General features: G+C 47.4%; 9 protein-coding genes across 9 annotated transcripts; 2 read left to right on the plus strand and 7 right to left on the minus strand.

Annotated features, from left to right (window-relative positions):
* Positions 1-11: 11 nt before the first annotated feature.
* On the plus strand, positions 12-3,831 carry GLAREA_01479 (uncharacterized protein; the record flags this gene model as incomplete). Its single annotated transcript, XM_008088695.1, has 5 exons — positions 12-2,426; positions 2,476-3,330; positions 3,388-3,552; positions 3,665-3,735; positions 3,786-3,831. 5 exons carry the CDS (start codon positions 12-14, stop codon positions 3,829-3,831), a joined length of 3,552 nt encoding a protein of 1,183 aa, XP_008086886.1.
* A 1,823-nt stretch (positions 3,832-5,654) lies between these two features.
* GLAREA_01480 (uncharacterized protein) lies at positions 5,655-7,001 on the minus strand (the record flags this gene model as incomplete). Its single annotated transcript, XM_008088696.1, has 1 exon — positions 5,655-7,001. One exon carries the CDS (start codon positions 6,999-7,001, stop codon positions 5,655-5,657), a length of 1,347 nt encoding a protein of 448 aa, XP_008086887.1.
* Positions 7,002-8,009: 1,008 nt separating this feature from the next.
* GLAREA_01481 (uncharacterized protein) lies at positions 8,010-9,575 on the minus strand (the record flags this gene model as incomplete). The annotated part of the gene is made up of 1 exon (XM_008088697.1): positions 8,010-9,575. The coding sequence occupies one exon, from the start codon at positions 9,573-9,575 to the stop codon at positions 8,010-8,012; it is 1,566 nt and encodes a 521-aa protein (XP_008086888.1).
* A 569-nt stretch (positions 9,576-10,144) lies between these two features.
* GLAREA_01482 (PEP carboxykinase-like protein) lies at positions 10,145-12,861 on the minus strand (the record flags this gene model as incomplete). Its single annotated transcript, XM_008088698.1, has 6 exons — positions 10,145-10,421; positions 10,471-11,543; positions 11,947-11,974; positions 12,027-12,199; positions 12,259-12,334; positions 12,407-12,861. 6 exons carry the CDS (start codon positions 12,859-12,861, stop codon positions 10,145-10,147), a joined length of 2,082 nt encoding a protein of 693 aa, XP_008086889.1.
* Positions 12,862-15,190: 2,329 nt separating this feature from the next.
* GLAREA_01483 (uncharacterized protein) lies at positions 15,191-16,096 on the minus strand (the record flags this gene model as incomplete). Its single annotated transcript, XM_008088699.1, has 1 exon — positions 15,191-16,096. The coding sequence occupies one exon, from the start codon at positions 16,094-16,096 to the stop codon at positions 15,191-15,193; it is 906 nt and encodes a 301-aa protein (XP_008086890.1).
* A 1,639-nt stretch (positions 16,097-17,735) lies between these two features.
* GLAREA_01484 (UBC-like protein) lies at positions 17,736-18,496 on the minus strand (the record flags this gene model as incomplete). Its single annotated transcript, XM_008088700.1, has 5 exons — positions 17,736-17,872; positions 17,931-18,112; positions 18,158-18,272; positions 18,325-18,416; positions 18,483-18,496. 5 exons carry the CDS (start codon positions 18,494-18,496, stop codon positions 17,736-17,738), a joined length of 540 nt encoding a protein of 179 aa, XP_008086891.1.
* A 1,069-nt stretch (positions 18,497-19,565) lies between these two features.
* On the plus strand, positions 19,566-20,623 carry GLAREA_01485 (Phosphoenolpyruvate/pyruvate; the record flags this gene model as incomplete). The annotated part of the gene is made up of 2 exons (XM_008088701.1): positions 19,566-19,958; positions 20,006-20,623. 2 exons carry the CDS (start codon positions 19,566-19,568, stop codon positions 20,621-20,623), a joined length of 1,011 nt encoding a protein of 336 aa, XP_008086892.1.
* A 267-nt stretch (positions 20,624-20,890) lies between these two features.
* On the minus strand, positions 20,891-21,291 carry GLAREA_01486 (Ubiquitin-like protein; the record flags this gene model as incomplete). The annotated part of the gene is made up of 2 exons (XM_008088702.1): positions 20,891-20,953; positions 21,007-21,291. 2 exons carry the CDS (start codon positions 21,289-21,291, stop codon positions 20,891-20,893), a joined length of 348 nt encoding a protein of 115 aa, XP_008086893.1.
* Positions 21,292-21,672: 381 nt separating this feature from the next.
* On the minus strand, positions 21,673-23,377 carry GLAREA_01487 (Creatinase/aminopeptidase; the record flags this gene model as incomplete). Its single annotated transcript, XM_008088703.1, has 3 exons — positions 21,673-22,629; positions 22,679-23,004; positions 23,059-23,377. The coding sequence occupies 3 exons, from the start codon at positions 23,375-23,377 to the stop codon at positions 21,673-21,675; spliced, it is 1,602 nt and encodes a 533-aa protein (XP_008086894.1).
* Between the last annotated feature and the right edge of the window lie 357 nt (positions 23,378-23,734).

Below are 23,734 nucleotides of genomic sequence, written 5' to 3' on the forward strand. Positions count from 1 at the left end.
TTCGATCCAATATGGCTGAAGTCGAACCTCCAGTTGTTCCCCAGTCGGACGCCACAGTAGAGAAACAATCAAGCGACGAGGCGAAGACGGTAGCATCAGAAATGGATACAGAGACAGATAAGGAGTCTTCGTCAAAGAAATCTGTCAATGGACTGAAAAAGGAGAATGTGCCTCCCAAACGAGCACTGATTGCTGCGAAGCGCCCATCCGCAACCTCAACATCCGGCACCAAACCAATGTCATCGTCTGCGACTCAAACCTCGACCAGTGGATTGACCAAGCCTCCCGTTCGTGCGGTTCCAGGATCAACAGTGAGAAAGCCTACAACTGCGACGGCTTCTACATCTTCAAGCACCGGACATAAATCGCAAGCTTCTGTTGGCGGGTCTGGCGATGACAAAAAGAAACCATCGTCGAGTACTGCAAGGAGGACTTCGCTCGCATCCTCGGGCTCTCATATTCCGCCCGCGAAGACGGAAACCCTCGCAGAAAAGCGCGGAGCGCCTACATCTACTACCACAGTTCGCAAGCCAAGCTCTACGAGCACTGTGACAAGCCCAAAAGCCGCCAGCAAAACTTCAACCTCTGCGAGCGGGACCTCTTCGAGGCTTACTGCGAGTAGCAGTACGGCCTCTCGACCGACCATTTCAAAGGCAGCTTCCTCTTCTTCGACTTCTGCTGCTGCAGATGCGAAGAAAAGGCTTTCAGCGGCATCTACCCCAGGCACTTCCACAAAGCCTCTAGTTCGCGCAGGAAGCAGCACCGCAACACCAGCATCGACAAAAGAAATCGACGCACTCAAAACGAGGTTGACGGAAAGTGAAGCTAAAGTGGAGGAACTCACAGCCCAGATTGTCTCGTCTCAAGAGAAACTCGTAGAAACAGGAAAACAAGTCCAAGAGGAAGCACGTCGGGTGTCTGAAGCTGAGAGCAACATCAGAACTGAACATGCCGCATTGGTTGAAAAGCTGCATGCTCAGCACAAGACTGACATTGAGGGCTTGCAAGCTCAATTAGCCGAGGCAGAGACTACTAAAGCTACTATTCAGAGCGAATCCTTGAAGGCTATCGAAGATGCGCAACAAGCTGCAACAAGTAGAGGGGCATCGGAACTTGCAGAGGCGCTTGAAAAAATCAAGAATGAGCATGAAGCAACCTTGGCCGCATTACAAGATGAGCTCTCTAGCGCGAAAGATGCTAGCACCACATTCTCAAGCAAAGTCAACGAGCTAGAAACGGAGCTTTCATCAATGAAAGCACAGTTGCAACAAAGTCAAGCGGATGTGGAGGCTCTAAAGGCAGAGCATGAAAGCGCATTAGAAGCACTGAAGAAGTCAATGGAAGCCGAGCACAAGATGGCTCTAGAAGCTTTGAAACTTGCCCACTCTGAAGAATTATCAAAGGGAACCAACCAAGCCATGTCAGAATACAAAAGTCAAGTTGCACAGTTGACCGAGAAACATGCTGCAAGCAGCAAAGAACTCCAGAAGCAACTTGACGAAGCTACCGCATCTCATACTGCGCTTGCAGCCTCCCACAAAGAAAGTTTTGAAGGCCATCAGTCGGCATCTAAAGCAGCAATCTCTAAACTCGAGGAGGAAATTGCCAACCTGAAAGCGAAGTCGGACGCAAACCTTGCCGAGTTGACGGATTCTGCTGCAGATTACAATGATCTGAAGGCCAAATTTGATGCTGCCCAACAACAACTGCTCACTGCGCAGAACGAGCAGAAGTCGGCCGCAACGAAGTTTGAGCAATTAGAAAGTAAAAACTCCGAAGATGTCAAGGCGCTAGCAAATGCCCAGGAGGAATTGAACGATGCTAAGCAACAAGTCACGGCACTCAAGAAGATGATGGAAACATTTGACGAAGAATCCCGCAGTAAAGACGAGCTCCATAACAAATTAAAGGTTGAATTAGCTACAACAGCACAAACTTTGGAGGAAAAGACCAGAGAAATTCTCGCCCTGCAAGAAAAGCACCAAAAAGAGCAAGAAAAACATCAAACGGCATTGCTAAACATTACAAAAGATTACGAAGCTGAAATTGAAGCCCGCCAAGGAGACTCGGCTGTCAAGGAAGAATTAGAAGCTCTTAAGACAAAGCATGATGACCTAGCAAAGTCTCATGTGAATGCAACAGAAACCCATGCCGAAATTTTAGAAAAGGTCAAACAAGATCATGCAACTGCTGTAGCTGCGCTTGATGCCGCAGAGACTGCCCATAGTCATGCATTGGATGAACTCAAATCTAATCATGCTAAGGGTCTAGATGACGCCCATGACAGGGCCATGACTGCTGGTCATGCTGCTCAAGCATTGGAGCGAGAACAACTCCAGGCAGCACATGCTGAAGCACTTAAAGCTCTAAAGAAGGATCTGGATGTCAGTAAAGCGACGGCGTCATCCACTTCAGAGAAATTGAAGGTAACCAGCTTGAGCCTGATTTGAGACAAAATGCTAACATTGATTCTAGATCGCTCAAGCTGCAATGGACGCAGAAGTGAAAAAAGCAAATGAAGCGCTTGCAAAGTCTCAGGCGGAGATTGATGCACTCGCGGAAGAACTGGCTATGGAGAAGATGGCTAAAGCTACCGCCGAGGCAGAACTAGACGCCGTGAAGTCCAAGAAACCAGATACTTCAGAAGTCGATGCTCTGAAGAAGGAGGTAGAACTGTTGAAGAACAAAAAGCCAGACACCTCGGAAGCCGACGCACTTCGAACTGAATTGAAGGCTTTACAAAACAAGAAGCCTGATACCTCCGAGGCCGACGCGCTTCGAACGGAGCTAGAAGCTTTGAAGAATAAGACGCCTGACACATCTGAGGCTGATGCTCTTCGAGCTGAGCTAGAAAGCTTAAAGAACAAGAAGCCAGATACTTCGGAGGCTGACGCTCTTCGGGCTGAGTTGGAGACTTTGAAAAATAAGAAGCCAGACACTTCAGAAGCCGACGCTCTTCGAACTGAGCTAGAGGCCTTGAAAAGTAAGAAACCCGATACCTCAGAAGCTGATGCTTTGCGCAAGGAGTTGCAGGCTTTGAAAGATCAGCATCAAGCTTCTTTGATGACAGCTCAACAAGAGTCCGCAAAAGCGACCGAGGAGCACCTAGCCACTAAATCAGAGCTTGAACATCTGGAAGCGGAGCTTGAAAAGCAGAAGCTGGTAGCCGAAAACCAAGTCAAGACCTCAAAGGCCGATTATCAAGACTTGCATGACTCCATGGGCCAGTTGATTGAAGAAAAGGAAAAGAAGGTATCAGATTTAGAGGCAAAGCTAGCAGAGTCCGAAGCAATCCTCAAAGTCAAAGAAGCTGAGCTTGCTGAAGCAAAGGTTGGTTCCACCATATGATATCCGTAGAACAATTAATGCTCATATACCATCTGACAGACCAAGAGCGCTTCGCTCCCATCCCCTAAAACACCTACTGTTGCAAAGGTGCCTCAAGGTCTTGCAGCCAGCAAATACGCCGATCCCGAGGAGTTCGTGGTTGTACCATCGGAGCCCAAAGAGGCGGAAGGTGAGAGAGATCATTCATCTGCCGCATTGGCATCGGTCCGACTTCCCATCTCCTATTGCTCAGATGTTGTTCTTTGCAGTTTTCTTTGCTTTCCATGTTGATCCTATCGCGGCATATTTAACAAATACTAACAACTATATGTTTTAGTTAGCGAAAGCTAGAGTAACAGCCCAACAAATCGAGGAACTCAATGAGGATTTGAAAGATGGAAACATCAGGTGAGACTTTCGTGTTCTAACGCCCATATTTATGCTGACGTAGTCTCTAGATCACTTGAGTCCATCAAAAACCTCCTCCCAAACCTCGCAGTCTAACGGCCGTTTCTCCTTTCAAACGACTCTCTACTCCCACGACGATACCCTGTATGAATCTTCTCCGCGTCGAACAGTACATATTGTATCTGGCCGAACTTTAATCTTCTTCTCTTTTGGCCTGAACGCCTTCGTCTGGTTTAATTTTGCTACCTTGTTGCACGATACCCAAACCGTATTTTTTCTTGATGTTTTCTGTGGGCAAAGCATATGTATACTTTTGAAGGGAGATAATGCGATGCCTACATACATACATATATACACACATACTCACTTAGCTTTACACTGTCGTTTTTGGATCCTTTGGTGAGAGAAGTTTTGATGGTGCTGAAGGATCTCTATCTTGGAGAGTGTTCTTTGGATTTTGGAAGCGTGCTCGTGTCGGAGCGGATGTAGTGGGTGTTTGTATGTATATGTGTTATGTATGTATAGGTGTAAGTGGGAGGAATCATATGCGTGGAAATGAATGGAAATATCTTCCTTTCAAACGACTTTTCGACTGCAGTGATTTGGTACCTTGGGTAGATTGTAACACAATAACGAGATGATGGTTTAAATGTGCGACGGTGAGCTTACCTCTTACTGCTTATGTTTAGATTAGTAGGAACGAGGGTAGAGGGAAAAAGCGAGGAATTTTTAGTTATGGTATCAAGGTGGATGTCGTGTATCGGTACTGTCCTGTAATCAGCTATCTTGATTTCTCGATCCACTGCAAAACAATCACTCATACTTGATGAATCTAGGTTTTGTTCTTTTCACTTGATACCTAAAAAGCGGCATGGTACGTCTCATTACCTTATATTCTCTACCAAAATCATTTTTTGATACATAAAGAACCAGTTTTCTATTTAATCAGCTAGAACGAAGCCATTGGATTTTTTCCCCCTTTACTGTACACAGTCTCACAGATAAAACATTGTAAGTATGAATGGTCACAAGTGTTTACCATAATTCATTCGGCACCTTTTATGTAATACTTGAAGGGAAATACTACTTAGTATGCTATTCAGACGTCTATCTAGTTCCTCTCAATAACTGCTATGTGTTTACCTTGATACATCAACACTCAACTCGGATTTCAGCCACAGTATATCCTTTTGATGGATATTTGGCTTGACAACTCAATACAACCTCACAATCTTGTTCTCAACAACCGTCTACTGAAATCTCTTCAACTTCTAATAGCCGCTAGCAACACAAGTCTTCTCAAACCCATCACCCACCTCCCATCCCCCTCCCCCCTACTCAACCACCACTAATCCCTCTTAATAAACCCCCTCCACCAAACCCCCCTCAAACCAATCAAAAACAACGCTCCAAAGACTCGACACTGCTTTACAGCGACGCGCGTCCTCCGTTCCCTCTCATTAATTCCTTGTGATAGAGTCGTAAGTCGTTGAGTTGTGTAGGAGACGTTCTATCTCGATCTTATGGTCTTGAGAAGATGCATGCGTGTTTTATCTATTTTTTTGGTGGCTTTTTGGGTGTGTGATAGGAGAGGGGGGGTTGAGGGGAGGGAAAGGTGGGAGGGGACGGGGGGGTTGAAATGTCGTTGATGATGTGTGGTTGTGTGAGTGATATGAGGTTTTACTGCCATGTTAAAGTTACACTTCGCAGAACTGGGACATTGGAGAAGAATGAGCTCACTGAACCATCTTGATAGTATGTTCTCAAGTTTTTATTCTTAACACACTTCTAGCCACTGTAGCTAATTTATCAACATGATCGAGGACCTGAAGCTAACTGGCGCCATACTTGAGCTCTTACATCTGGCCACTTTTGTTTCGTACAATTCTCCTCAGACATATAGAGGAATGTTTCAACAACTATTCCGACAAGAAATGTTGTTCGCCATGATATTCGTCGATACCATTCCTATCAGACAAATCTTGTTCGTCTTGATCATCGACATCATCCTCAGAATCGGCAGCGGCTAGAACATCCACCAAAATGTCCAATTCTGTCATCATGGAATGCTTTTCCCTAGTCAAACTTGCCAACCACAAATCCCACATGTTCTTACGTTCGCGTCCGTATAGAGACTCACGCTTCTGTTCCCACAATTCCCTCCTGCGTCGCATCGCACGACTATACTCGCAAACAAAGTTCGCCAGACGATTATGAAACGTGGCTGGCCCGCCAAACCCGTCAAAATGGCATGCATCTTCCTGCCTGCGTACAGTGACTTTTCCAAGTCCTCTATACGGCACCATCGCAGCGCGTTGACACGCTGGACTCTGGTACTTTAGATTGACATCATCAATCACTGTGACTGACTTCAGCTCTTTCAAATTGTAGTCAAGCGTAAAGAAAAGCTCATTCTCCCACTTGAATCCTTTTCCGAAACGTCCGTCAAACTCTGCGCCTAAACACCACTGTGTGAGTGTCAAATGCTGGATCTTGTTGATCACCTCATCATTCCGCTCCCAGATCGGTCGAAACATAGCCAAGTCATCAGTCTCATCACGATTCCAATATTCCAATTTCTCTTGCAGCTCTATAAACCCAAGTAACTTCCTGAGATTCATCTCGTATCTGTCCTTCTCATTAGGGAGAGCAGCGTAATAGTCTAGTGCTTCGGGCGATAAATGTATCAACAAGTTATCAAGATCGAGACGGAAGAAGAAATCAAAAGATCTGGAGCCTGGCTCGCGGATATTGGTGAATGTGAACCTGGCGTAAGTTTTGAGCGCGGTGGTTCGACTCTCGTGGTTGACATGGAAGACGACTGGTATTTTATTTCTATTGCTCTTAGGCCAGACAGAGACGCGTCGGGGTCCAATGGAGTCGACAAGATAGTTCCAGATCATTGTTTGGATTTCTAGAGGGATTTTGTGTCCTGGATTCGTTTTGGTCTTGTCGAGAGGATTGGTGATGGCCAACTCGTCAGTAGTTACAGTAGCGGACTCATTCGATGTTTGAGCTTGAGTGTTATCTATCATGACGACACGAGCCGGATAAGTTTTGGTCGTTTCGAAAGGATTCAAGATGGCCAACTCATCAGTAGTTGCAGTAGCAGACTCATTCGATGTCTGCGCTGGAGTAGTATCCATCGTTACGTTGTGAGTTGAATTGGTGCTGGTCATGTCCGGTGCAAGTGGGTGAACGACGGCCAACTCGTCAGCAGCTGCTGTTGAAGATTCGCTCAAGGGTCGAGGTGGCTGAATATCCATCGTGTAGAAGATCTTCTTTCGATACAGATTACTACTCCAGTAACCCCTCAGAGACGGTGGTTTCAGAACTCAGGTTCGATGTGGAAGCTTGATGATAGCTGAGGGTTGGAAAGGTGGAAAAGTTGAAAGTGAGGGAAGGTGAACTTCAGGTTTGCAGTCGAAATGTAAACAACGACCAGAACGACACACGGTAGCATGTGACTTGACACTCCTGACATCTTCAAATGTCTTGCAACTTGTCAACATAGAACAAAACCGCGTTCCATTCTTTCTACCGGTCATCAATGTTTGAAATCCTGGTAAAAATATGTCACGTTTATCACTTAATCATAACATAGGCTAGACTTGCCGAGACAACAAACTACATCGACCCAAAGATCAAGATTATCAAGCTCAGTTCTCACTATACACTAGGAAGAGATGTCAGATCTTACTTGTAATTTCAAAAACCAAAGTCCATTTTAGCACGTGTTATCATTTCGCTTCTAGGTCATATATCTCTCTTGTATAAAAAGATTTCGTGGCCATGAGATAGATCTCCCATGGACGTGATTAAACAGTGGGCTTTTGCAAACATCCGCGGCTTCCTCTTTACACATATGCACCTGGTTTTGTTCCATTGACCCATACTATCTATACGTGGCAAACTAAAACCACAGCAACGTCACACTTCTACTTCTTAAGTTGCCGTTCGTAGGGATAGAGATCTTGTAACAGGTACGCACATTGGTAATGCCACTGACAGTATCCGGTTTGAAACCACTGACTGTGAGGAGTTAATATACTAATCAACACCCCAACGCTCGTCTAGTAAACTTATATAAGGCAAACCACCCTCCAACTCCCGCTAAACCGTCAAGAAAAGTAGCCCCAAAAGTTTCCCGCTTATCCCATTTAAGTCTATCACCACCAAGTCCACACCCTGAAACTCAAACCACCTCTTACCAACACCATCGCATCCCAAATAAAAGCAACCCCCCATCCAGTTGCGGTAGCCACCCAACAACGTTAATCAGCACTGGCCCCAAACTCAAAACTCTTATCCCACATACTCCTCAGCACAGCACTAACACTCTCATCATCCCCATCCCTCCTAACATTCGACGCGGTATCACTAGCGGCATCCGCATCCCCATCAAAACTGCCAGCCGCAGTCGACGTCCCATCTCTCCGACTCGTCCCCGTCGTACGGAGACTCTGACTTAACCCGTATCTCCCGCCCTGGCTTCCAGTTCCACTCGTCTCCGTGCCTCTCCGACTCTGACCTGGGATCCTGCGGTTACGGTCCGCACCGGGGAGTTTGTCTAGACGTTTTATGGCTTGCCCGACGGGATCTTGATGGCGTCTTACGACTAGGTATTCTAATCCCGTGCGTTCGAGTTGCGTTTTGATCCGTTTGTCCTTCCCATCATAGGTGGCACCTACCAGCGGTGTATTTCCGAATCCGCCTCCATGGAGGCTAAGTCCAAGGCCCATTCCTGAGGGCGCCATCTGTTGAGGTTCTATATTCGAACTCGCGCGCTGTAACCATAATTTCTGCTGGGTGCGGGATTGTTGGGGTGGGTTGTAGGCGTTATGTGTGTTGCTTGATTTCCTCGATCGAGGAGCTAGCGGTCTTTCCTCTTCTTCCGGAGTAGGGGAGTTATCGTGATGTGTGAAATTTCCCATGCTCTGGGCGCGTTTTACTTCATCGCCTTTCGAATGAGATCGCCGTGGGTTGTTGAGGAAGGAAGATGGATCTTTCGGGGTACCTGACCCGCCTACAAAACGGGATACTACATCGCTCCCCGTTTTTGGTGTGCTGTTTAATGTGGCTGTTGCGCTCTTGTCCATAGCATCCGAGTCTGGCGAGTGAGCGGCCGTAGGTTGAGCTGTCGCCAGAGACATCTTTGTGGTCGTCGTGTTTGATGGTGTTCTCTGCAGTAGTCGCTCCGTTATAATCTTCGCGTCAGCGGCATGAGCTCGCGCTCCATTCGCAGGTGTAGGGTCTTGCTGTCGCAAAGGCGATTGAGGTCTGGGAGAGGTAGGATGTGAGCTATGCGCGCTGGGTTTCGAAGACGATTGGCCGCTACGTGATGGAGCGCGCGAGAGTGCCGGCGACGCAGATGAGCTTGCTTCTTCCCATGCGCCTTCGCCCTCGTCCGTATCTCCAATTTCAAAATGCACCGAAGTATTTGCCTTTCTATCTGATTTCGAACTGGAAGAGGATTTGGGTCTTTTTGCGACCTCGCCGGTGGAGCGATTACGCTTTAAACTGACTGCGCTGTGGTTCTTTCTCAGATTCGTGGCGGATGCGTTCCTCTTCGATTGTAGATCCGTTTGCGACCCGTCATTGCCATGCACCTTGGTGAGCTTCTGCAGCCCTTTATTCGACGGCACCCGTTTGTGTAGCTTCGAACTGCTGTGGTGGACTACGTGCTTTTGGGCCTTTGGCTTTGCGCTGTGCTGGTGAGGAGAGGTACCGGCCGAGGGCGAATCGCTATGCGTATTACTGGTGATGGAATTCGTGGATTGGTGGCCCCCAAGAGAAGGCCTTTTCTGTGGCTGAGACTGGTGCATGTGTTCGGAAGGCATACTTGCATGCACTCGTGGTTATGCCGCTGTCAATTGATTCGAGGTATGCGGGGGGCGTGTGCTTGCTTTTGTTTTGTTTAGAAAGAGGTCGTCTCTGGCGGAGATAATCAGGTGCAATATTCACTAGTCGATGCGTTGGCTCGAGCCTCGACCAACGGCTTTGCATTGATTGCTGATTGGACGAGAGAAAGGACCACGATCAAACAAGACTTGAATATCACATATTAATTCTAATATACTGCGGGTGCAGCATCTGCGGAATGTCACATCATCGGGAACCTAGGTAGATCTTACTCCAATCCCATTTGTAGCGACAGTAGCATCACATGCGAATGTCCTCACCACTTATTATATTTGACACATGCCACATAAACTGTTATTCAAATTGCTCTCATAGAGTAAATCTTCTACGCTCAAATATCTCCTTTTGCCATTCTTGAATATGCAGCATGCTGATCAATACTGTACAGTCGCCGCAAATAAACGCCTTGCAATTTGTAATTGCCCCATCCAACCCGGAAGTAAGGAAAACATTCGGCTATAGCAAAAATGGACAATGCGTTATATACTTAGACTTTGACATCTGGCCCCGCCTTGATGACTTCTTCCGTAGCTTCTGATGAGTACTTCTTGAAGTTCTCTGCGAAAAGACCACCGAGCTTGGTGACTTCCTCCTTGAAACTGTCGTGGCCCTGGGACCATGCGTTTCTGGGGTTCAACAATTCTGAAGGCACTCCACTGCAACTCTTTGGTACAGCGAGGTTGAAGGTCTCGTAATTCTCATACTCGACCTTTGCGAGCTCTCCAGAATGGATGGAGTCAAGGATGGCACGAGTGTATTTCAATCTATTATGATCATTAGCAATGTCAAAATTCACGGGTCCATAGAACTTACGGGCAACGTTTACCACCGGTGGTCGCACCAGCGCCAACCCATCCGGTGTTCAACAACCAAGCATTAGCCTGGTGGTGCTCAATCTTGTCAGCCAACATCTTAGCATAACGCATAGGATGTAAAGCCAGGAAAGGCTGCGCGAAGCAGGATGAAAAGGTCGCTTGTGGCTCAGTAACACCATCCTCGGTACCTGCCATCTTTGAAGTATAACCTGAGATGAAATGGAACATGGTCTGGGCCGAATCCAACTTGGAAATTGGTGGGAGGACACCACGAGCATCGCAGGTGAGGAGAATGATGTTGCTTGGGTGGTTTTCTGACAGACAAGGAATCTTGGCGTTATGAATATACTCAATAGGATAAGCACATCGGGTGTTTTCGGTAAGGGTAGTATCTTCATAGTCAACAAGACGGGTCTCTGGGCTGAAGACGACGTTCTCCAGGACGGATCCAAACTTGATGGCGTTGAAGATATCTGGCTCCTTCTCAGCGGAGAGTCCTACGGTCTTTGCGTAGCATCCACCCTCGATGTTGAAAATACCACGGTCACTCCAGCAGTGCTCGTCATCACCAATCAAGGCACGGTTTGGATCAGCAGACAGGGTAGTCTTGCCAGTACCGGAAAGACCAAAGAAAACTGTAACATCCCCATTCTTGCCTTCGTTCGCGGACGAGTGAAGAGTGAGAACGTTGTGTTTTACTGGCATTTCGTAGAAGAGCACCGTAAAGACACCCTTTTTCATCTCGCCGGCATACTCGGTTCCTAGGATAACCATCTCCTTGTCTGCAAAGTTGATGGCAACAGAGGTTCCAGAAGTCATACCCTCAGTATATCTGTTGGCTGGGAAAGAACCGGCATTGTAGATGGTGTAATCTGGGTGGAAATGTTCGAGATCTTTACGATCAGGTCGGATAAGCATATTTCGCATGAAGAGAGCATGATAGGCACGAGCGCAGACGACTCGGACCTTGATGCGGTATTTTTCATCCCATCCAGCAAAACCGTCGACGACGTAAATGCGATTTCTTGTGTTTAAGTAGTCGATGGCACGTTCTCTGTTGATTCTCCAGACCTAGAACAAATACAGATTAGCGAGTGGTCATTTTCCAGAGCCCCGGTAGTTGTGTCAGCACGTGATGTGGGGAAGCTTCGCAGGTTGCCGAGCCATCCCGGCATGACATAACTGCGCATAATGACAAGGCCGATCAACAAAGGCGGGGTATGGCAATGAAAAATACCATGCTTCACACTTCCCAACGCTAGGAGAATGGTTCGGTGGAGCGGAAAGAAAGAGGATGTGCAATTGATGAAGCGATGTTTGAGAAGGGTGAAGAAAAGAAATTTCCGAACTCAATTAGAAGAACTGATGGTGCGGTGGTCTGATTGCTGGAATGTGGGGTAACAAATGCGAACGCGACAAATGCGGTTGCTGTAAATAAAGATCGCAACCAAGAGTCCGCGAGGATTAGACTTACATCTGGGGTCATAGGCTTGTTGACAGGTCTGGACAGTTTGTTAGCTATAGACCATCAGAATTGGGAATATATGAACTCACCCCCACCAGATCTCGTTTTCTGATCCAGGCTCCTTCACAATACGCTTGTCTAGAGGTGATCGTCCAGTCTTTGCACCCGAGTACGCAGTGAGAGCACCAGTAGAGGTGATGGCGGAACCGGTTTCGTAAACAAGAGCATCTTCGTAGAGAGCAGCGACACTTGGATTGGGAACCTGGAGAGCAACTGGGTCAGCAGGTGTAAACAAAGAGAGATCTACGCCAATTGACTTACAATAGCAACACGATCATAGTCGATGTGTGCCTTTTCGTGAAGTTCTTCCTCAAGCTCAGTGTGCTCCTTGACCGGTCTGTAGATAATGTTAGATACCAATCTCTTTGACCAACGACGGCCATGTCAATGGAAGGCAGAGGAGACGTACTGGACTCCCCCCGGGTGGAGGGCGGTCTTGTTGACTGTGTTTGCGGTAACCATGTTTCTGAGCGAGGTGGAGTGATAGTTGGAGGTGCGGGTTGCAAGAATTTGGGACTTGGGACCGAGTTGACGAGGATCTGGATAAGGAGAAGTCGTCCTCTCGACGGGGTCTGCTGTATTATTTGTAGACGAACTCATGGCGACGTAGCTGATAGTCCGGTTGAAGATGCGGGACTGAGTGTGTCGAGCGGAGCGTTTTCGGGAGTGAAGAGGTGATGGTCTAGTGGATGGTAGTGAATATACGGGAGCCAATGTGGAGGAGGAAGAGCTACTAGCGCGGACTGAGTGCGAATTAGGAAACAAATTAGTCGATAATAATTCGGGACCGGGCAATCTCGGAAGTGCCAGCTGTGTTAAGCAGCGATTACGTTCCTTTGTAAGTCGAATAATGGCTCGTGCCATGGTCGAGGACTGGGTAGGTAGCTACTAGGTAGTGGTCCACGATGGCTGTGTGCAGCGGGCAACATTGAGTAATACCTAGGTAGCCAGTAGCCACGGTAGCACCCCCGCATCAACGGATGCGGAGGAGGCTGTGGCTCTCTGGCAGACGGACTGACAGTCTTGGATTCAGCAGGAGGACGTGAAGCGAGGTTGCGGGAGATGTGAAAGCGCCTGTGTTCTCAGATATCATTCGAGCCCGACTCGACTTCCTCTGCCGCGACGGGCAGTGCCCTCGATGCGCGACATGTGGTTCACTAAAAAGAAAAAGGGGACTTAGGTACTTGGTGAGGACTGGAAAATTAAACATAGGACAACATGACAGAATGCTAAAAATGAGTGTTTTGTTGTTGTTGTTCCTCAACCTCATCACATGTGCGAGACTGACAATCAGTCTGATACAGCCGCGCTTCTCCCTCGGGTTCTGGTGCAGTGTCTGCTTTGCATTTAACCTTGCTTCCCGCTCGTCACCGCAGCGAGCCAGAGCCAGAACCAGGAAGCAGCAAGTGTAATGCTCGATCACACGAGCATGCGGCTCTTGCTGTTTTGATCCATTTGGTGCGATGGAAGGGTTCTGTCAACCGCTCCCGTGGTGTACTGTACGAACTCACGTTGACGGGAATCTCAAGCCATGCCGAGCAAGAATCTTGTCTGCACGTACCATTATTGTTCGTACAGTCCGTCAACCTTACCCCATGGGAAATACCCCGTCGACGTCTTGCCCAGGCTGCCCAGCTGTCAGAATCCCGGTGGCGCCCCTCATGGGACAGACTGATGCAGACAAGTTCGTAAAATGCGTCTCCCACGTTTCCAGTCGAATCAGGCTCGACGCACTGGTATCATGAAATTCCGTTGCCCACGCACAGCACACAATCCATCAATAACAGTCTTGCATCTTGCAAACGGCATAATTAATCCACGGAAGAACAATTCGATGTATCGCATGTGGGGCCAAGATGTCCTTCTCGAGAATCGACCTTTCTGTCCCGACTTTGCCCTATACTCATCCACCCCGCATCCACATCCCAGCCATATCAAACAACGACCGTCAAGGTTGACCTTTTCCGAAGTTATCATAGGGCACGAAACCTAGGAGAAACGCGCTTTCGGGAAGTCTCAAAGCGAATTCTGCTGTTCGGAAGAAATCCTTGGAATCGAGGAATCTAGACCTCGGGACACGTGCGAGAAGTTGCTAAGTCCAGCGTTGAGCGGTTTTGCAACATCATTCGATAGGGGACGTGAAAGCTATCGTCGAGGCGTCAATTTCGCCGACGACAATGGGAAGGGGAGAGGGAATTATTGAGGAGCCGATCACCTGCCGAAATGCGAGATTTGTTAATTGCCTCGTAACATGCACATTGGACACATAAATGCGCATTTACAAACGAAGACTTGTTCGTTCTGATACCAAGGTTATCTTAGCGTCCAGACGAATCTCCGATTCAGGGGATAAGATTAAAGATTACCTACCGTATCTTAACTCCTACCGGAAAAGACTTTATCCAGGGGGCAGGTCCGGGCCATCACGTGGTAATACTGGTACTTGTATCCATATCTAGGTCCTCAGCATTGGATGCAAATACCATCAACCTTCCTTCACACAACATCACTTGACGCGAATATCATGTGTCCACTCGTCGTCGAGTCTCATTCAGCTACAGATGGTACAATACTGAGCGTCTATTCGAACATCGTTCCTTACTTACCTAAGTTACCTGCCGTTGCAATAATCTTCAGCGCACATGATGAGCATTTTCTCCAATTTGTCTCGACGCATGGACTTGATCAAAATACGAGAAGTCACTTGATCGAGGAGGCAGAATCACTTCCATATCTGTAACCTCTTCTCAGCAGCCTTGACCTATCTCTAGCGCTCAGGACATTTCAAAGTTCTCTGCACAAAATTGTAAGCCACTAATACGTTTTTACGTAACTTATGCGCTGGAATAGAACCTTGGAAGTCTTCTCCGCGAGTTGTCGTCTTTTCGCCGTATTCGTTGGCTTTCCCATGCTTCCTATTACGTTCACGATAGCTTCTTGTTGGTGCGATTGGCAAGGCCTCTTCTAGCCGATGGACTCCGCCTCCAAGTTCTAGGCCCTTGATCGTCCTGCCTTCGAAACTTATGGCAACCTTCCAAATATCAGTCCCAGACACTTACGAAGCGCGCAGCGTAACGAGAACCTTGGATTTCTACTTCATTTCTGTCCTCTCGATAGTTATACATCATTGCATTTATGAGCAAGCGCTCGAAGTCAATACAACCATGCCAACTCCAAAATAAAAAATATCGCATTATGGTACGAACAAGCTTGTGAAGGTTGTTGGCCTCTGTTCTACAAGCTCGTTGTCTCTGTTCTTATCCTCGTTCGCTCTTCTTGCTTCCTTATATGTCAACCACGCAAGTCTATATGTCAAATACGCTAGTAACAGCGCTAGTAACGGTATAGACGTCCCTAACCCAATGGCGATCTTATCTGCACGGCTCAACCCATTATCGTTGTTGCTCGAAGACGGTGACACTGTGCTCTCAATGGGCAGTGAAGTTGTTATTGCATTTTCCATGCCTGGTGGAACTGTTCGCGTGGCCGGTGTTGTTCTATCAGAGGTCGATGTCCCGACACTGTTAGACGTCGAACGAGATGAAGAGGATGGTGATGAGCTACGCATAAAAGTCAAGGTCAGCGATTTCACAGATCCAAAAGCTAAAGCGTCTCTTACAGATATGAATACCGGTACTACTGGATTTGGGAGAGGAAGGGAAATCCCGGAGTTGACTTTTACATACACAATACTTGTGACAGTAGCAGCTGGCGGTGGTGTTCCATTTCCCGGACTCGGCCGAGGCGTTTCCGTGACAGATGGATTCGTTATTTGAGCTGCCGTCAGACCCTGTGAAGCACAATATCCCCCATAGACAGAAAGTGCGCCAGTCACCTCGACGTTCAGATCTCCCCCAAGAGTACACTCTGACGTTATACACGTTGGAAGATATGCGGCGGCGAGTGGTTGCAGATCCGGTCTGCAATAGCAGGAGTTTAACGCGAAAGCGCTACAGCCAGCTTGACAACCAAGTGCCCCCCCGAGTAGGTCGTCTGAACAAAGGCCAGAACTATGGAAACATTGCTGGGCGCAAGGTCTCATATCCTTATATCCACTCGCGCTCATAATCGACTGCCGTGTAAGCGTGACTTGGGCCATGCTTGTGGTCAATACAAGCGCTAGCGCAAGAAACGCTGTTCTCAGATGAAGTTTATAACTCATCTCGTTCGGTCGTCGTTTTGAGCTAAGACAGAAAGTCACAGCTCCCGACGACGACGAGCCGTTGGAGAGTTCTTATCTTCGAGTCCTGATTGCCCTCAGCCTCAATACTCCGTTCTTGGGCTTTTTTATTGCGGTTCGATTGGGTCGATGGTGAGTGTTGTGATGAAGCCACCGCCAACCTCGCTTCCATGCAAGGCATCGGAAATCCAAAGTTATACTCCTTGATGGTTACTGTTTTTGGCAATGCAGATTTGCGAGGCATCTGGTGGTATCTTTGTGCGTTTACATATGGGTTGAAACTGGATATGGCTGTTGCAAATGTAGGATATTGAGGTGGTTGGTAGAAGAATTAAAAATTAAAAAAGAGAAAGTGGATATGGAGGGAGTAGAAACATTATGCCTCTCTTTTGACAAGAGATATGTACTTACAAGCGGAAAGCCGCTCCTGTATGTAAGCAGAAATATATCCCAGGTATAGACTTCTTCCCCCCCGAATACAACAGACACTTGTGACAAGGGTTTCACGGAAACAAGTAAAGAAATGGACATATACCTTTGACTTATACATATACCTGTCACCTATACATATCCACAATCACAATGCGATAAAACAACATCTTCTAGATTCCATATGCTGAAAATTCCAAACGAACTGGCATAACAAGTGAAAAAAGAACAAGTTCTTTCTTACCTTGAAACACTTAATGAAACTTTGATCAACTGACGTCTAACTCCGATTCCCAAATACTCCCAAACGAAAGAGCACAGCGTGAATAAGAACATGGGGAGATGGACTCCAGGTTCGAATGGCTTAAAACGAAGTTGTGTATGAAAAAACTCTTAAGGAAGTGAGATATGGATGTGAGAAAATTACGTGGTGATTTTGAACGAGAATGGGATACGTGGAAGTGAATAGAGACTAGGGTAGAGCAGTGAAACGGAACGTTGCCTTGGTTGACCAACATATTATGATCGAAATTGAAAGTCATGAGAGGGCATATGTTAGAGAAGGTATCAGATGATTCGCTGGACAGGATTTTGGCAACGTATTAGTTATTCACGTTGACTTAATTAAACTGACAGCTATACTACTTGTACGCCTGGTGCGCTTAAACTTATTTCTAAACTTGAAGCCCGTGTTTGGAATAACAACCAGAGGTTGTCACGTTGCACAGAGGGTGGTAACGAAACGAAACCGAATGATCTAGATATGAGGAAGTATAATAAATTACGGGGCACACTATACGAAAGCTTCAGATCTCACATAGTGTTCCACAGAAACATATCAAGACCTGATTACTCGTCATGTAATTCTCCACCAGCACTAGGTACCTAACAAAATCCTATGCACGCCAATTCCATCCGTAGAGTAGAGAAGGAGCCCGATCCCTCCACCCGTCCATAGACATCCGGAAAAAAATAAGTATGAAAAACGTGTCATATGTAAAAAATTCCCCGTTGCCCAAATCCCAAAATACCCTTCCCGTATGATCGATGGATCAGAGATGAAACCAGACACGCCGTAAGAACACCGGTTTGACATATATGCAAGTGTGAAAAGGTTGACGTGAGAAGATTACACTTCCTCCATCGTTCCGGCTGGCTCTTCGTCTTCGTCCCCGAAACTGCCTACGGAGGACATGTCATCGTCGTCGTCAGATTCGGCGCCGGCTTCATCTGCAGCGTCTTTGCTGGCGTATTTGAGGACGTATTCTGAATTAAATCTTAGCCTATTGTCCTTTTTTTATATATATATAGCTTATTGACCCACCCTTAACCTTCGCATCATAACTCTTTGGCTCCCTCATTAACAGTGCCGCCGCCTCGCCATTCAGAGGGTCCGTTGGGTTGGGATATCGTAGAAGCTGTGGCAGGAAGACCTCGAAAATGTTGATCATATCGAACATAGGCGACCAAGTCTGATTAATCACGTCCAGACACACCGACCCCGACCTATTTCATTATTAACAATCTAAATATTGCACTCGCTGGACATACAACTCATCAATATTTGGGTGGAAAATGCGGTTGACGAAGCCGATGCTTGGGGATTTGTATGGATATTGATCGGGGAGTTCGACGTGGACTTTCCAGATGCCGCCTTGGAAGGGTGCTATTGCTTATCAGCTTCGAGTTTTGGGATTATCTGCGTGTGTTGTCCTGACTTTCTTCGGGCCCCTTGAATCGTACGTAGAATTCTTGCCTGTAATTAGGGTGTAAACGTCTCGTTTTTGGCTCGGATGGAATAGCGCGTACACTGGGCATGAATGTTAGTATATGGTTTGGAATAATGAGATAAGGTGGGCATACTGTTGTCATTTACCAAAGTGACCTCATAGTCGCTCATAAGCCTAACATTATAAGTACACGATCGGTTCGAGCTCGTTTTATTCTGCGAAATCTTACATTCTGCAACCAAGTTATTAGCATATTCCCACATAAACATATATATCTAAAAGACTCACTTCATAACCTACACGCAAAGAGCTTCCGGTCAGTGTCCTGCACTCTTTAACTCCACTTTGCAGGCCTCACTCACATCGGTCTCGATCCGGCGCCGTGGACTGGACATGGTGGCTACTGGTAGATACTAGAAGTGGAATAGAATTGCTGATCAAGTATTGATCTTGTGGTACTTGCTCGGTCGTGGTAGAGTGAGTGAGTTGCGAGCTGTGGTATGAAAGGAAGTAAGAGTCAGTGTGATGTCGTCGAGACGGATAGTACTGACGCAGCGGTCACAAGCCGCGGGTGCCCGATAGCGTTATCGCTGCTTTCTGCACTTTAGCTTCTTTGTGAGTGTATTTCAATATCGGGAAGGATTCAAAGAAATTGACGAAATTTGTGATTGACTTAAATGGATATAATACTTAAGCCCTAGAGTCAAGACTTAGGTATATTTGTACTTCTGGTCATAAAGGTCGAGTCTTATTCACAGGTCAGGTGGCATGTCAGGTACCAAGCTCTAGAGTCGACGGTATCACAAGCGCGGGGTTGCTAAGGAACTGCCTTACTGCGCGCGGAACACGCAGTTGAATAGGAATAAGAGAGGAATTTCCTGGTTAATTTTGTATTTTCTCTTAACTTAACTTAAAACTTAATGAAGTTAATGTGTAAATGTAGTACTCCATTTTAACCTTGAAGAAAGAAAGAGCTGATCTCGTGATGAACACCTAAAACGGACAGACAGTATCCTTGTGAGCGCAGCGATCGCTTTCCGAGGCAAATCGGTTGCCGATGCTCCACCCTCAAAAGTCCATTCTGAGAAACACTGCGATCATTTCATCACGACCAGACAAAAACGAAATCTCAGCTCAGCAATGGCGGCTTTCTTTCTTAATTATTACAGGAGTGGTTCGAGTCACTTCGGCAAACACAAAGAACATATCCAAACCCTCGCTTTCCCATAATGTCGCGATCAATTTCCATCGCGAAAGGGTCTTGTGCCCTTCTATCGCAAAACACTCGCCCGGCTTCATTTGCGGTGAAGCCTTTATTGTCGCAATGGCAAGGCAGAAATAGCTCTCACTCTCCTATGGGAGGAGTAGGTGGAAACTTGAGGAAGAAGATTACGCTCAATACTATTCGGACTCTGTACAAGAAAGGAGAACCGATCACCATGTTGACTGCCCATGACTTCCCTAGCGGACACGTCGCAGACGCTGCCGGTATAGAGATCGTGCTGGTTGGGGACAGCCTTGCTATGGTCGCCATGGGTATGGAAGACACGAGCGAAGTTCTTTTGGAAGAGATGTTGCTTCATTGTCGCTCCGTGTCCAGGGCAGCCAAGACTTCCCTCATTGTAACTACCCCTCCACCAACCAAATGCCCCCGCTAACAAACGTCCAGATTGGAGATCTACCTATGGGATGCTACGAGATTGCACCAGAACAAGCCCTGGAATCTGCCATACGAGTGATAAAGGAAGGTCGAGTACATGGTGTGAAGCTCGAAGGTGGAATAGAGATGGCCCCAACAATCAAGAAGATCACAACAGCTGGAATTCCTGTGCTAGCTCATATCGGGTTGACACCACAACGACAAAATGCGCTTGGTGGCTTTCGAGTCCAAGGTAAGACTGCCGCGGGCGCAACGAAGATTCTTGAAGACGCGCTCGCAATTCAAGAAGCTGGAGCGTTTGCGACTGTCTTGGAGGCGGTACCCGCGGAGATCGCAGCTCTCATCACCAAGAAGTTGTCAATTCCAACGATCGGTATTGGCGCTGGTAATGGGTGTTCTGGCCAGGTGTTGGTACAGGTGGATATGACCGGAAACTTCCCACCAGGTCGGTTTATTCCCAAATTCGTGAAGAAGTACGGAGATGTCTGGAGCGAAAGTATGAAAGCTATCGAAGCATATCGGGATGAGACCAAGAGCCGCGCATATCCTGCCCCTGAGCACACGTATCCGATTTCGAAAGAGGAGCTTGCAGAGTTCGAGCGAGTTTTAGGATACCAGGATGTCTGATTCATTTATGTGTCGATTTTGGGTATAGCGGTGGCCCTTTCTCGAACCGTCTCTGCTGGAAAGGCATTGACACACGTTCGAAAGTCCAGAGTTATAGATCTGGTTGCATCTTAGGCGTTTGTTTCGTAAGGCGGAATTTTGATAGCGTAGATACCTGCGCAATGGGCGCTGATGGTCATGTAGACCTCGATCATTTTGCCATAGAATCCTATGTAGACCTTCCCAGTTTTCGAATAGATATTTCAATCTGCGTGCTCGTTCCCACCCTCAACCAAAAGCAGGTGTCATACTATAAGTAATAACCAACTGATCCCTCGCATCCTTAAAACACTACACCAAACAGTCAGCCTTATTCCCATCCCCATGAATACACCAGCACTCACCCGATGTAAATTCCCCACCACCTCATCCAAACTCGGCGCAAACGAGCTATTCACATACAAAAACACGCTCTCCTTCTCCGTCACCTTCAGCCGTTTCCGCAACCACCCTACCACCGTCTCGAATCGCTGCGTACTCGATATCGTCACCACCGCACGGTTTAGCAGCGGTGCGGAGCCGACGGGCTTGAAGTTTACGGTTACTTTGGCGTTCGGGAAGGTGCCAGCGGTGGCGAGCGCGGTCGTTGCGTCATGCGGGAGTGCGGTGAGAATAAGGGAGGTGGCCATTGTGAGGGGGAGTTCCGGGGATTGAGGGCGCGAGGGGATGAAGGGTGTTGATTGGGGTGGGGGAGGGGAGGTTGGGATGGGTGAGGAGGGTTGAGATGACATTTTGAGGTAGGTGGAGGTTTGTCGGAGGGGATTTCGTTATGCTTGTTTGTGTTGCGTGGTTGGTGTTGTGGAAGGTTTGACGATGTGGAGGATGTAAATATGGCTTAAGGCTCAACAGCAACATGTGACAGAGACTACAGAAAAACGATACTCCAATCTTGACTCTGAAAACAAAAGAGAGGCTCATGTAAATTCATGTGAATTTGGAACTTTATTGCAACTAGGCGTGTAGGTGAATCTTCGTATACATATATAATACATATATAATACAATATTATACTACTCTCTCAGAGCTTCTATATCAACAACTTCTTTTACAGCCTCCGTAGTCAAGACCAATGCTGTATCTTCTTGAACACATACACTATCTTCAATCCTAATACCTATCCCTCTAAAATGCTCCGGCCATCTTTCATCATTGGGAACATAAATTCCCGGCTCTACTGTCACACAATATCCAGCTTTGAGAGCCGTTGACCGAGTGTATCCTGGACAATCGTGTACATCCAGCCCAATGTAATGTCCCACATGATGTGGGAAAAGCACATCCATTGCATCACCAGAGACATCAAATCCAAGACTCTTCAAGGCATCCTTGAGTCCGCTTTGCGTGATTTCATGGATGTTATCCAAGGACATGTTGGTACTTTCTCTGCACAGAGCTACGCTAGACCTCTGAACTCGCAGTATTGCCTCGTAGAGGTCTTTTTGGGCATCGGAGAATTTACCATTTATGGGCCATGATCTCGTTATGTCTGCGATGTATCCTCCGTACTCACCTCCCGCATCGACCAGAACAATCTCGCCGTCCTTTAGCACATCATTGTTCTGGACATAATGTATGGCTAAGGCGTTTTTGCCTCCGGCAATAACAGGAATATAAGCAGAAGTTTCACATCCGCCAGTTTTGAAATTATAATCCATAAAAGCACCGAGGTCTTTTTCTTTGGTGAACTGTTGGCGCATTGCATTCGTGAAAGCACGCCCAGATATTTTCCCAGCTTTACGCATATTGGCAATTTCCGCTCGACTTTTAATAACTCGTATGGTATTCATCAAAGGTTTAAGTGGCTTGACCTTGCTGTGTTTGACCATTTTCTGGAAGTCATTGGCCTGATCATCTTGACTTTGGAAGAATCGACCAAACCCTGCTGGCTTGGCGATGTCTGTATAGACCTCGCTTGCACTTTTTATTAACGGCGGAAGTAAAGAGTGAAGGTTGTTAATATCGCCCGACTGTTTATTGATTAGCGAATAGAGATCTACGCAATGACAAGAGAAACACCTCATCTGCATTGAACACGTCAAGCGCTGCTTGTTCTCCAGATCGAGCACCGTCCCATAACTCGGCTCTGGCATCTTTGGGACGTAAAAACAAATGAAAATTATAGTCCGATCCCGTTCCAACTTTCTGGATTACAGCTACTGCCTCAGGTTCGTTGAATCCCGTCAAGTATAAAAAGTTTGGCTCTTGGTGGAATTCGTAGAAAACGGCGCCGGATCGATATTTGGTATCTGATGAGGCGAGAATGGCAATTCCGTTCTTGGGCAAACTCGCAGCTAGATTCGCCCTCCGATCCGCGTACTCTTGGGCCGTGATGCCAGGCGTTACTAAAACCGGTCAGCATGAGTGCTCCTCCTGCTTTGGCCATGAAATAGACGTACACTCGCCCGCTCTCAGCAGATGCGGATGCGTTTCGTGGACTGGCTGGCCGAATTGTAGCTCAGCCGCAGACACAGAAGCATAGGCCCTGCTCCCTCTGATCCTGCCTCCGAACCCACAGGATATTGATCTTATTGGCAGTCGATGTGCTGTGCAGTCCTGCTGTGCGAGATGGCGCGTGGAAGCCGTTCTAGAGCTCTGTGCCCTTCGATTCGCGGGTATCCTCGATGAGGTGCATCCAGATCTTGCACTTGCACATGGTGAAGCCAGAGATGTGGGCAACTGGCCCAGATGGCGTATGGGAAGTCTCCTCAGACTCATCATGAGAATCTGGAGGGCTCGATGCTCGTATCTGCAGAGCTCCGGATGTTGAAGCGCAAGAAGTTGTTTCCCTCGTCCCGTCAAACTTAAGGTTGGCCGAGGTTGACCCAGCAGATGGCAGTCCGTTGCCGTGGCCGCCAATAACCCCGGTCCGTTGACAGCTCGAGCAGGCGCGTCTGGTGGGCTGGACCGTGCGCCCACTCTCTGCGAGCTTTGTTGATTGATCCTCCACACCAAAGATTGGTTTGACAAACACCACCTCCCAAACCCCCCGTCTCGAGGTATCTCGACTTCTTCACTCTAGCCTTACTCACTCCACGCTCCTTGAACGGTGCACCTGCGAATTGCACAATCGCC

This window comes from Glarea lozoyensis, assembly GCF_000409485.1.
Source record: "Glarea lozoyensis ATCC 20868 chromosome Unknown GLAREA7, whole genome shotgun sequence".
NCBI classification, from domain to species: Eukaryota; Fungi; Ascomycota; class Leotiomycetes; order Helotiales; family Helotiaceae; genus Glarea; species Glarea lozoyensis.